General features: G+C 37.9%; 1 protein-coding gene across 2 annotated transcripts in view; it reads right to left on the minus strand.

Annotated features, from left to right (window-relative positions):
* Nucleotides 1–233: 233 nt before the first annotated feature.
* yars1 (tyrosyl-tRNA synthetase 1) overlaps nucleotides 234–12,589 on the minus strand; it is a 37,547-nt gene continuing 25,191 nt past the window's right edge. The window contains exons 11-14 of one of the 2 annotated variants that reach the window (XM_078567123.1): nucleotides 10,798–10,889; nucleotides 6,187–6,380; nucleotides 1,505–1,646; nucleotides 234–431 (exon numbers count right to left, since the gene is read on the minus strand). In XM_078567123.1, coding sequence (XP_078423249.1) covers nucleotides 321–431; nucleotides 1,505–1,646; nucleotides 6,187–6,380; nucleotides 10,798–10,889 — 539 coding nt within the window. In that variant the 3' untranslated portion in view covers nucleotides 234–320. Of the gene's footprint in view, nucleotides 432–1,504; nucleotides 1,647–5,718; nucleotides 5,869–6,186; nucleotides 6,381–10,797; nucleotides 10,890–12,589 lie in introns of those variants that run through there. The other variant, XM_078567124.1, reaches the window with a different exon arrangement.

Here is a 12,589-nt window from a genome sequence, read left to right on the forward strand (position 1 = left end):
ACACATAAAATGCCCACAAAAATTATCCCAGAAATTTTATAAGGATGCCACATTAGAAGTAACTGCATCACAACACACTGATAATCTTTAGGTCAGAATACCATTATTCATGAAGGCCTAATTTTTGTAAAATTAAAAGCCCTCACCCAGTTTATTCATGTTTCATTGTTTCACCAACAGCAGAAGTTGATATATCCTGAATGTAACTCACTGAGATTTTGAAATGTAATGACTATTGTACAGGGCATGGAGCTGAAGACTCAATGTTAAAGGAAAAACAATCCTCGTATTTCCATGCAGAACTACAGAGTCATTGCTCATTAACTTATATTTCCTCCTTTCAGTGATTTACATGTTATAACACCAAGTTTGGTCATAAAATTCTTCTGCTGCCACTGAGCTGTGCAGTCATCTGAGATCTTGAAATCAACCTGCAAATAAAATAAATATTAATCGTAATTATTCTGTACATTATTTAATACAAAGAATTTAAATACGTGAATGATCGAGGCAGAGACTATTGCTTATTTTAAGGAAACTTGAACAAATATTCAAAGCAGAGGAAGGAACAAGATGATGGAGAGAATGGGGCAATGGGGTTCATTTTTGATTGCTCTAACAAAGCCAACAAATAGGATGGGTCACAGAGTCTCCTTGTGCCATAAACCTCTACGTTCGCAATGTCCCATTTCAATTTGGCTCTGTATGGGCTACAGTTATTGTCAATGGTCAATTCTGTATCTGAAGTATACTAGTTAATTCCACAGGGCATGTACCTGATGTAACCTTACAAAGCTTTTTCTTCTTACAATGTTATGACAGTAGTTTAAAAAAAATTATGGAAGCAACTAATTGGTTATGAAGAGGACTGGGGCAAAGTTGTGTGAGGAAATTATCTTGACACTGTCCTTTCTTGCATGTTTAAAATTTGGATACAGTTGTGCCCCAAAAGACCAGAGGATTCAGTCTGCAGAATAAAGACGGTATTGGCAGTTTTTATGCCCAGAACTTTACTTAACTTTGGGTGTACATCCTACAGTCAAAGATTCCATGCTGAGGAGGGTCACTGATCTGTACAAAATCTAATCAATGAAACGTTGATTCTACCACTAGCGATAGAAATGATTATAAAAAAACACCTCCACCCCAAGTACAAAATAAGGCTTCCTGCCTAATGAGTTCATTCCTTGGTAGCACCTTTACAATCACTGTAAACCCTCAAGCTGTTCACTGCCCTCCATTCTAGCCAAATACACATACTTCTGGTATTTGTCATCAGCTTCAATTTCTGCTGCATTTCTTTGTTAACAAATTTGGAAATTTGGTTCACATCTTGTGATGATAACCTCAAACGCATTTCTAAAATTCTCATAAATCCCAAAAGCAAGCGCAAGCTTATTGTTCGCAGCTGCAAAAGGATGTCATATGCAAACAATTTGCTGCAAGAGTATGCTTTTTTCTCTCTTCCATAAATCCTTCAGTAGCTTCCTGTTGTAAGTATTACCTGTAATTTTTCGAATACTTTCTTCTTTGGTTTCAGTTCATCATCTGCTGTACCATTTTCAAACCCTACCACAAACACACGCTCTCCTGGGGCTGAACCTTCTGGAGGATTTAATGGTTCTACTTTACGCTTTTCTCCTTCTCTGTAATTATAAGGAGCATAAACTTGACTTAACAGCAATGTTCACTTACAAGATCTGCGTTTGAAGCATTTACTTCTCTGCTCATTCTCTCAATATTTTTCGCAGTTATCATCCTAAAATTAGTTTCAGACATTTTACCACCGTGTCAAGGTTACAGTTTATTGGAAAAGTGCCACTTTCATTAAATCCTACTGTGCGATTTTGTCACACATCTACATCCTTTCTAATTAGTTCACACTGATGCCAATAGTTCTAATAAAATACTTATTTTATATAGTAAGATACTGCAAGTTTCAACTAAACATCATAAAATTACTAAGTTCAATTAACACGCATTGTCTATTGTAGAGGCCCAGATGCTACAGATATGGTCGGTGCCACGAGCATTTTTTTAATATATATTCTTTCATGGCAATGTAATGACATCTCTATTGTACAGGGCATGGAGCTGAAGACTCAATGTTAAAAGAAAAACAATCCTTGTATTTCCACGTAGAACTACATAGTCATTGTTCACTAACTTATATTTCCTCCTTTCAGTGAGGACATTTGCTGCCCATCCCTAATTGCCCTTGAACTGAGTGGCTTGCTGGGCCATTTCAGAGGGCATTTAAGAGTCAGCCACATTGCTGTGGGTCTGGAGTCACATGTAGGCCAGACCAGGTAAGAAGGGTAAATTTCCTTCCCTCAAGGACTTTAGTGAACCAGATGGGTTTTTAGGACAATCAATGAGCATTTCATGGTCACATCACTGAGACCATTTTTTAAAATATAATTCCATATCTATTAACTGAATATAAATTCCACCAGTTGCTGTGATGGGATTTGAACCCACATCCCCACAGCATTAGTCTGGGCCTTTGGATTACTCGTCTAGTGACATTACCACCATGCCACCATCTCCCCAAATTTCGTCACCCTGTAGATGCTGTTTCATGTTGGAGTACAGTCTACTGGCACTGGAGCAACTCTAGTACCTCATCTGAGTGAACATTCTTCAGCTAATGAGCTGGGTAGCACCAGCCGGTTGTTTAATCATAGAGATTATCACAGCTGAGTCCCATCTTAACACTGACACTAACATAGGCTTTTCTCTGTGGGGATAATGGGCAGCATTCAGCAGTAAGGTCCTGACTAATCCATTTCCTCTCTATTGCCAAGGACATAGTGACCAATTTTAGCACAATTAATAATAATTGTTCACGCAGTTAGTTTAAGTTTCACGGCTAGATTTTCCTCTGCTCTAGGGAACACTTAATTTCTAAGAGCGAATTATAATTAAAAAGGGAGGAGATCTATGATGTCAGGGCTCCTCTGCCTTTACACTTCCAAGCAATTTCCTGGGTGTCCCCTGAGAGGTGATGGGAGTGGAGTACTTGCACCTGCAGCAGGTGCAAGTATGCAAATAATGAAGCAGAAGAGGTCTAATTGCAGCTTTCAACTCAATTTTCATTAACTCAGAGACATCTTGAAGAAGCTGGCAATAAGGGAGGCATCTGCATTTGAGGTATGTCAGACTGATTTCAATGACCAGAGCCCCAAACAGTGAGGTCAGGGTAGGATATACTTTGGGAGCCTCTAACCTGTGCTTAGGCTTGGGGTCTGAGTTGGGGGGTGGGGAGTGGAAAGAAAGGCAAAATACTGGGGCCTTAATCGTTTTCTTTTGACTAATCCATATTAGCATTGTGGGGATACTGGTAAACTGTGATCTCTTCCTGCAATCTGCATTTAACAACTATGGATGAGTGAAGGAAGGCAAAACTGAAGCACTGAGTATTCCTGACATGGCCCCCATTGTCAATATCCTCTTACTAAGGCTCTGGTGTCTCAGGAGGTAAATGCACTGAGGCATGAACACCCAAAAGCTTCCGGGTTTGATCCCTACTCTGGGCTGAGTTAGTTGACTTCCACCTGAAGGGAGAAAAGCATCAGCTGTGGCTCCTCCTCCTCTGAGCAAATCCTGCTGAAGGTGTAAATGCAAACACCAGGACCACGAATGGCTGGGTTGGGATCAGATGCTGCCAGCTTACTGTTCAAGATCAAAAATGAAGAATGGTCATTTTGTGAGGTACAGCAGAGCAGTCATCTGTGCACTTATATCCCTTCCACAAGTGTTAGTACTGTTCTGTTCAATTCAGAGGAAAAAGTGAGGCCCAGCCACAAGGCAGGATGCCCAAACTGAGCTCCAACTAGAAGCCCTAAGGTGGCAGAGCTAGTTAGTAAGGCATTTTATTTCCAAGAGAGGGTTTTGTTTTAAACTCCAGGGTATCCAACATAGGACAGTACAGAATCTGAAAAGGTCAGTTATTCATCTGGCTGGTCTTAGTGTAAAAATCCCTCAGATTTCTTATTTCTTTGCATTTCCACCCATTGTGAATTTTTTCTGCTTTTTTAGGCTTGTACAGCTGAAGATATTTTTATCAATAAATGCACAGTTAAGATGCTGCCCAAATAAAAGAAGCCTACAAGCTACAGAGAACATGTCACTACATTCTCTCAGTCAGAAGCTGATTGAATTTTCAGGTCTACATATTGCATCAAAGTTGCAGCACTATGAAATATGCATCAGCTTCAAAGTACAAGGTATTCCAAAATCAATTTCCAGTTGAAATTTCTTGGCTAAAATTCACTTTAAAATGCGCATTGCTCAAGACAGAATTGGAATTTCCAAAGATGACAAAAGGATGCAGAATGTTTTGTTAAATATAAAGACTTCCTAAGTGCTACCTCAGCCATAAGGTTCCAAAAGTAAATGGACAAATAAGAAATGTGAATACAGATAAATTAATCAAATAACAATTGGGGGATGTGGGTTGATGATGGCGTAGTGGTAATGTCACTGGACTAGCATTCCAGAGGTCCAGGCTAATGCCCTGGGAACATGGATTCAAATTGAATTTAAATTCAATTAATAAAAAGAAAAATCTGGAATTAAAAGCTAGCTTTAGTAATGGTGACTATGAAACTATCATCGATTGTCATAAAAACCCATCTGGTTCACTGACGTCCTTGCCTGGTCTGTTCTACATATGACTCCAGACCTACAGCTGCCCTCTGAAATGGCCTAGCAAGCCACTTAGTTCAAGGACAATGAGGGATGGGCAATAAGTCTTGGTCTTGACAGCGACGCCACATTCCCATTAAGAAATTTTAAAAAAATTGTACTCACAGCAATAGTGAGTACTGATCCTTTAATCTCAAGAGGAAAGAGTCAGGCTTAGCATCGAGAAAAGCAAATGCCTATTTTAGGATTTCTTTTCCATTTAGTGAGATCAGCCACAGTTAGTGAAGAGACTAAAGCTCCACCCCTTAACTTAAAGTTATCAATAATTATGCCACATAGTTATCTGGCAGTAGGAAAGGTAGCGTTTCATCTCCATCAAGATAAAATTGGCAGATATCTAGCAGATAAACAGACCCCACAGTGAGAAGCTATACCCACTAACTGAATGTCCATTGTATTATTCTTCATCACTAAGGGATGAATTTGGTACATGAGATCGATCTTTAAGCAGACCTCTTCTTTGATAGAGATAATGGAAGGCCTCATATCTTTAAATATGTGAACTGGAGGTCTCAGTAACCCAATAGGGTAGAAAGCAATTTAGAAAGCTACAAAAGCAACAAAATCCAGCACTGACAGAGGTAGTCCTCTGGAAATTGGAATTCTAGTTTATGAATCATATTAAAAATAAGGTCAAATATCTACAGGAGAACTTTGTAGAAATTGAGATATTGCATCCAAAACAGTCAAAAGCCAACATTGTGACAATGTTAGTAAATGTTCATATGAGGCAAAAAATTGAAGCGTTTCCTGCCAGGGTTAAAGCTTTCAATGTGGATGGGGCAATAAAGCAGAGATATTGGTTATATACCAACTATAATAACAAAGTTCACTTTTAGTATTACACTACCATAATACCATTTAATATTAAAGATTGACTGGCAAAGGAATAAAATAACTTGCACATATTGGGCTCAAACTAATACAAGCCAAAAAGCTTCACTGTATTAACTGATGCATAACATTAAAAAAGTAATATATTAATATTCCATTCATGGAACTGATATCATCATTGGATCTGTTCAATTTCATTATACGTCTGAACAAAGATGGAGAAATTGGTACATCTCTTTTGGAATTGATTTATAGTGCTTTCATTTTGATCAAGTCTACTGATAAATGTTCCCGATCTGAAAGTGAGTGTCTAATAGGAAAGTGCTGAAAGTAAATAAAAAGGTAACATAAGGTATAATATGAAAAAAAACTGAATAGATACAATAATTTTTCTGTATAGGGATATCAATCCCATAAGTGGAATATTAATGTTATATGAAATTGTTAATAATATGTGCTTGAAAATCCACTGTAACAGCTGGAGAATTATAAAATATCAATCAACATTAATATTTCAGTACTAGTTGACTTTTAACCTTTTATTTAAAAGTTGGTCCTTACTTTATCAAAAAGTTATCCTGTGGTGATCAAACCATGGTTTAATAGTCTCTGGGACTCTTAATTACTATTCTATGTACTCACATGGATGCACAAAGCAACATGGCTTGAGAGTCAATTCCTCGCATCTTCTGTGGCTTCAGATTACATAACAATATGACGTTACGATTCTGGAGCTCCTCAACAGAAACATACTGCACTAACCCACTGACAACTGTTCGTGGCTGTGCTTCTCCGACATCTACCTTCTCCACATATAAACTGTCTGCATCAGGGTGCTGTGGTAAACAAAAAGAAAAATTCATTTCAGAGCAATTGCATTCACTTTCTGCCCACTGTATTTTTGAGGTAAATCAGGAGATAGTAATTACAAGCTTAGATTCCAAAAGCCTGAAGATGGGCAAGAAAAGACAGCATCAGGTAGAAAGCTCCTGGGAAATACTCCATTAAAGCAGGAAGGTGCGTGAAGAGTCTGAATTTTAAATGCATTTAGAGATAGAGAGGAGAAAGAGTATATAGGAAGGTGGATTTTAACTGTGCAAAGAACAAGAAAATGTAAATAACCTATTTTTTATTTTTCTTGGGCTGTGGCTTTAAAATTGGGCTGTGGCTTTAAAAAACTACCATGGCTGCAGTTGAAAGATATGTTCACTGGAGCAGGATGAGGAATTTGTACAATGTTGCTATCTTGGAACATAGGGTGCCATAAGAGAACAGGATAGTGTTGGAAAGGGGTTCTGGACTAAGGGGAACTGCCTGATGACAGCATTTTAATTGGCTCCTGACCAGGTGACCAGGGTTTTCTGTGGTAACAGCGCAGGGAGAACAGCTCCTAGCCTGCAAAGAGCGAAGACCTGAAACCTCTCTATCTTGTGTTTGTAAGATTCCAGCAATTCTGCCATAATAGTTAGCTGGCTATCCCTCACATCTCTGTAACCTGCTTTCTCTGAAAACCCCTGTCAAGAGAAAAAGGGGAAAAGTCACCAGAAGAGACATTGAAAAGCAAGTTTTTCAACAAATAAAGCACAGACTGAAAGTGCTGGGAGACCACCTCATGTCATCAACAACAAACTGCAAGGAATTTGGAAGACATCAATGAAAATCAACCCAACTAACCCTGTACTCTGGATTGGTGCTATTGAACTGTTTTATCTCACCCTTAAAATCCATGTTTTGTGTGTCTTATGTGTGTGTGTTTGTGTATAGGGGTTAAGAAGGGGTAGAGTTTAAGTTATAGAGTTAAAGGTTAGCAGTTCATATTTCTTTCTTTTGCCACTGGTTAAAGACAATTTGTTTAATAAACAGTTATTTACTTGTTAAGTTTACAAACCTGGTGCTCGTATTCTGTTAACCTAAATTAAACAGTTAGGTAGAATTGGGCAATCTGGCAGTTTGGTCAAACTTTTCACATTTGTCGTGGCTCGGGGAACAGTGGGGCTTGTACAGCGCACTATCCCCAGTGAGTCGTGACAAAAGGAATGTTCAGAAAAGCATTGACCTTAACAGTATTGATAACCTAGAAAAAGACTGCAATTGGAGGTTGGAAACTAGATGTGAGAGAGATTGCCAGTCAAAATGCAAACATTTTCTTGTATCTGTCGAGGTGTATGAGTGATGGTGGAAAAGTCTCTCCTGATCGGGAGCAGAGAGCCTCATCTTAGATGGATGTTTGGCTTTAGATAGAATTGAAAGGGAAAAATGTTTAGCTTAAGAGGAAGTTAAGTTTCTTGGTTGCATCTTTGGGGTGAATTGAGGGAGTTTCATTCGAGGACAGCTTTTATAGTGAGTTCCTTAGTGTTGACAGGTAAAACAATAGAAGTCGAGCTATTTTTTTAAGACCTGTGAGAGCGGCAAAGAAACAGCCTTTGGGAAATTAAAAGATATGGGATTTTTATTGCCACACTGAAAGGCATGGAGATCAATATGTAGTGTTACAGCTACTGTACCAAGGATTGTAAATTATGACTCCTGAGGTATGCATGAAATGATGGATGTAGAAAAGCATCACCTGTAAAGGAATGGGGGTGAGGTAATAAGTGAAGGTCATTGCAAGAAGAAATGGATTAGGAGAGAGGTCAGAGTTCTAGGAAACTTGTGAGTTAAGACAAAATAAGCCGGATGATTACTCTCTGACTATTGCACAGATAGAGCAATTTGAGGGGATGCTAAATTGCTATGACCATAGTTTCAGTGGAAGGCAATACAATGGCAACATGTTTAGAATTCCACAGCGCCAGACTGTTTCAAGTAGTTCAAAGTGCCGAGGGAGTGACAGGCACAAGAGGCAAAAAGATTAACGGAGCAGCCATGCTGAGAACAATACCAGCAATCACCGTTTAGGTTAAAGCTTTTGTTGTGGTACCATAACTTTAAAAAACAGCAGTGTAGGAGCAACAGGGAATTAGAAGGATTCTTAGGGATAAGATCATTATAAGAAAATCTCTTAGAAAGAGAAAAAGTCCATAAAGGACACTGAAGAATCAGCATTGATCTGTTGTGAGGGAAATAGAAATTTACTGGAACATGGATTGGTCAGTTAACTTATGCAAATAAGCGGATAAGTTTGTGCAAAATTTACTGATTGGCTGTAAAAATGCTTTTAACAAGTCTGCGTGTATTCTGCTACGAGATGGTACAGTAGCTCTCATTGTATTGTCTCCCTTGTGCACAAGTAATAAATGGGGTTTCTACGTACAAAACGATGCCTTGGTGTGATTAATCTCCGACAGTAGCATGCAGAATTATTCCCGACTCGAGAGAAAAGGTTAAACCTTATTTTACACTGTACATTCCACTAATGGTTTGACAAGAAACAAAGTTTTCCTGAGAATCAAGGCGCTTTGGCTTGTACTATGATAGGGCCAACTAAAGATTTTAGTTTAAAAACCATTTTTATGCCACATCTGCTGCTGTCATTTTTGCCACTTTGTGCAAATACTATTAAAATAGGTTTGCAGAAAATCAACAGGAGAGAAGCTTGATGAGTTGGTTCACAAAATGGAGCTAAAATGAAGGCACTTGACAAACTGGAATGATATGCCTGGATTCAATACAAGTTTATAGAAACTAACTCTGTAAAGTTGATTTTGTTGCAGTTAAAAAAGAAAGCCTTTGTCTATTTGCCAAAAAACAATTCATTAAGAAAGTTTACTCAAGTGTACATGACACTGTTCTACTGCAAATCACTATAATATTTGTGATGTGATAACTTTGATAGACTCTCAACCAGCACCACCATGATTACGGACATACACTGATAAAAGTGTTCAACAAACAAGCTTTATCTTGGTATTCACTTTAGGATTAATACATGATCGTCACTTCTTCTTGGTTACCTACCATTAGTAGTTATCCATCTAGCAGAGCTTATCTTTTGTAGCAAATTCTTCCTAATATGACAAACTCTCGGGAATTGGTAACTCCAGTAATATTACATCAAAATGAAATCATAGTAGTCATTGCATTAACCAGAGTTCATTTGGTTGTTTTAAGTACAGGCTGAATTTTAGTGCCACAGAATGTAACATTTTCTGCTTTTAAACACCCAACATCATTAACCAGCATTCAGAAGGTAAGATACACTGGGACCTAATGCAGAAAAGAATTCCCTTTACTCTATTCCAACAAGATGCTTTAATTATAATTTCAATGGCTGATTGTTGATTTGTTCATCCAACAGTCAATTTAAATACAAATTTGTGCCAATTTATTGGTAGTTTAGATCTGTGGGGCCCCTCAATTTGAGAAAAATTGGGTTAAAACTGCCTATATTAATTTCAGTTGAACCCATGTCTCAGAAGCCAAACTCAGGGCATCACTCAGTTTATTTAAATATTATAAATTAAGAAATGACTGTGAAATTCTTTCTTTCTAAATGTTTTACTAGCTGATAATTCTGTTCTTGTCTGTAATACATTGCAATTTCCTGCTGTTAAAAACCCTCTAGATGGAAGGCGGTGACGTAGTGGTATTGTCACTGGGCTGGTAACACAGAGACCCAGGGTTTGAATTCCACCACGGCAGATGGTGGAATTTGAATTCAATAAAAATCTGGAATTAAAAGTCTAATGATGACCATGAAAGCATTGTCGATTGTCGTAAAATAAACCTCATCTGGTTCACTAATGTCCCTGTAGGGAAGGAAATCTGCTGTCCTTACTTGGTCTGGCCTCCATGTGATTCCAGACTCACAATAATGTGGTTGACTTTTAAATGCCCTCCGAACAAGGGCAATTAGGGATGGGCAATAAATGCTGGCCTAGCCAGCGACGCCACATCCCGTGAACAAATAAAAAAAAAACAGAAAAAGAAACAACTGCTGAACTCAGATAGAATGGATGTTGAAAGGCTGCGCCATTTGCAGTTTCTATCCATGTCTGCTCATCAAGATGAAACGTGACGATGCTTGAGAATTAATATTTTCCATTTTCGATCACTGAAAATATCCAGAAATCTCAATCATAACAAGGACCAAAATCAATGCCTACTCCTAATATATTTTATTCAAATATATATATTTAGCACAAAACTGCCTTAATACCCTACCTTTACTTGAGAAATTATGCTATCTGGGAACAAGTAACAAATAATTACTAAGTACTGTGCCACAAACCTACTAGAAAAGGATGGAAACTCCTGGAGAAAGTACACATTTTACTTAGACACAGCTGATGCACATCTATGCTTCTAACTTACCCTCTCCACACTGATAATTCTACCAACTCTAATATCGAGCCTTGAAGGTACAATTACATCATTCTCAGCAGCTGGTCCCTTGGAAACTGCTTCTGAAAATTGAATCAAAAAGAAGAATGAAAACACATGTTTTTTCAATGGTACATTAGCAATTTAAGCTTGATTCAGTGAAAGAATAATTTCACTGGCAACAATCTTTTAAAACTATACACACCAAATCAACAAAAACAGTTTAAATGAAGAAATAATTAATTGACAGGGAAGATACATATACCATAACCTTTAAATTATAAGAATGCTCTAATACGTTCATTATATCCCAGGCATTAAGTTAACTGAAAAGAGACATATTAGCATGATACATAACGGGGATGTATTGGTCTTCAGCGACAGCATTAAAAGAGCACCATGAATCGGCAGCCCATTTACACCCCACCAAATTATCTCCTCCATTGATTTTATTCCTAATATTTTTAATTTCTCTCATTATGCCTCCTTTTGGTTAAATTTGCTTCTACAATTTTCCCCACCTCCTGTTTTCCACTTAAGCACTTTTACATGGCAATCTAATATTTTGTGCGTGTTGTTTTTCCCCCTACTCCTTTGGTCTGTTCTTTTTTGAACACTGTTCATCCAGAATATCTTCCAGTTTTGACAAAGGATCCACACCTGAAATGTTAACTGCTATTCTCTCCACAAATGTTGTCTGGTCTGTTGAGAGTTTCCAATACTTTCTGCCCCTATTTTAAAGCAGGCTTACAGATAGGTTTTATACAGCAGCAACAAATACAGAAATAAGGGCTAGGTAATTTGTCTTAACAAGACATTGTATAGGCCACTTGTTAACTACAGTATGCAGATTTGAGGAATCTATTGTGAAAAGTATACTGGGTCACAAAAATGATGCAAGATAGATTTAGGAGGAGGATGCCAGAATAAGAGGATATTGTAACAAAAGACTTGAAAAACCAGAATTGTATTGTAGAAAGGGTGAGGGGAAGATCTAACAGAAGTGTTCAAAATTATATAAGAATTCAAGCATGTAAGTAATGTTTTTTCCAGTTAATACATATTAACAAGGGGCAACAATTTAGAATATTAGAACCATAAAGGTAATGATTCAAAGAATCTTCTTCACATAAAAGATTATTAGAAAATAGAATACATTGTCAGAAATGGATTTGGAGCACAATATTTAAGAAATAAACATTTGAAGAAAATCACTGATAGGTAGAGCAAAAGATCAAGACCAGATAGCTACTTTATGGAACAAGCAGTGGCACAGGCAGAATGGGCCAAAATGGCCTCCAAAACCCTTAACTCGCACTATGTCCTGTTCATCCATCATGTCTGTGCTTACTCACCTACATTGGCTCCCAGTCCGGTAATGCCACAAATATAAAATTTTCACCCTTCTGTTCAAATCCCTCCACGGCCTCACCCCTCCCCAAGTCTGTAACCTTCTACAGTCCTACAACTGTCCAAAAATCTGCACCACTCCAATTCTGCCCTCCTGCGCATATCCAAATTTCTATATTCCTCCAATTAAGCAGTTAGGACAGTTGTCTAGGCCCCAGGCTCTGGAATTCGCCCTCTAGCCCATTCCACCTCTCTAGCTCTCTCTCTATTCCTTTAAGATATTTCTTAAAAAAAAGCTTTTGTTCATCTGTCCCATTATTTCCTAGTGTGGTTCAGTGTCAAACTTTGTCTCATAACACTAAGTACCTTGGGGTGTTTCACTACATTATAAGCACGATATAAATTCTCGTCATTCTTGTCCTGTGCTTAAGTG

The sequence above is a fragment of the Cetorhinus maximus genome, chromosome 21 (genome assembly GCF_964194155.1).
Source record: "Cetorhinus maximus chromosome 21, sCetMax3.hap1.1, whole genome shotgun sequence".
In the NCBI taxonomy this organism is placed as follows: Eukaryota; Metazoa; Chordata; class Chondrichthyes; order Lamniformes; family Cetorhinidae; genus Cetorhinus; species Cetorhinus maximus.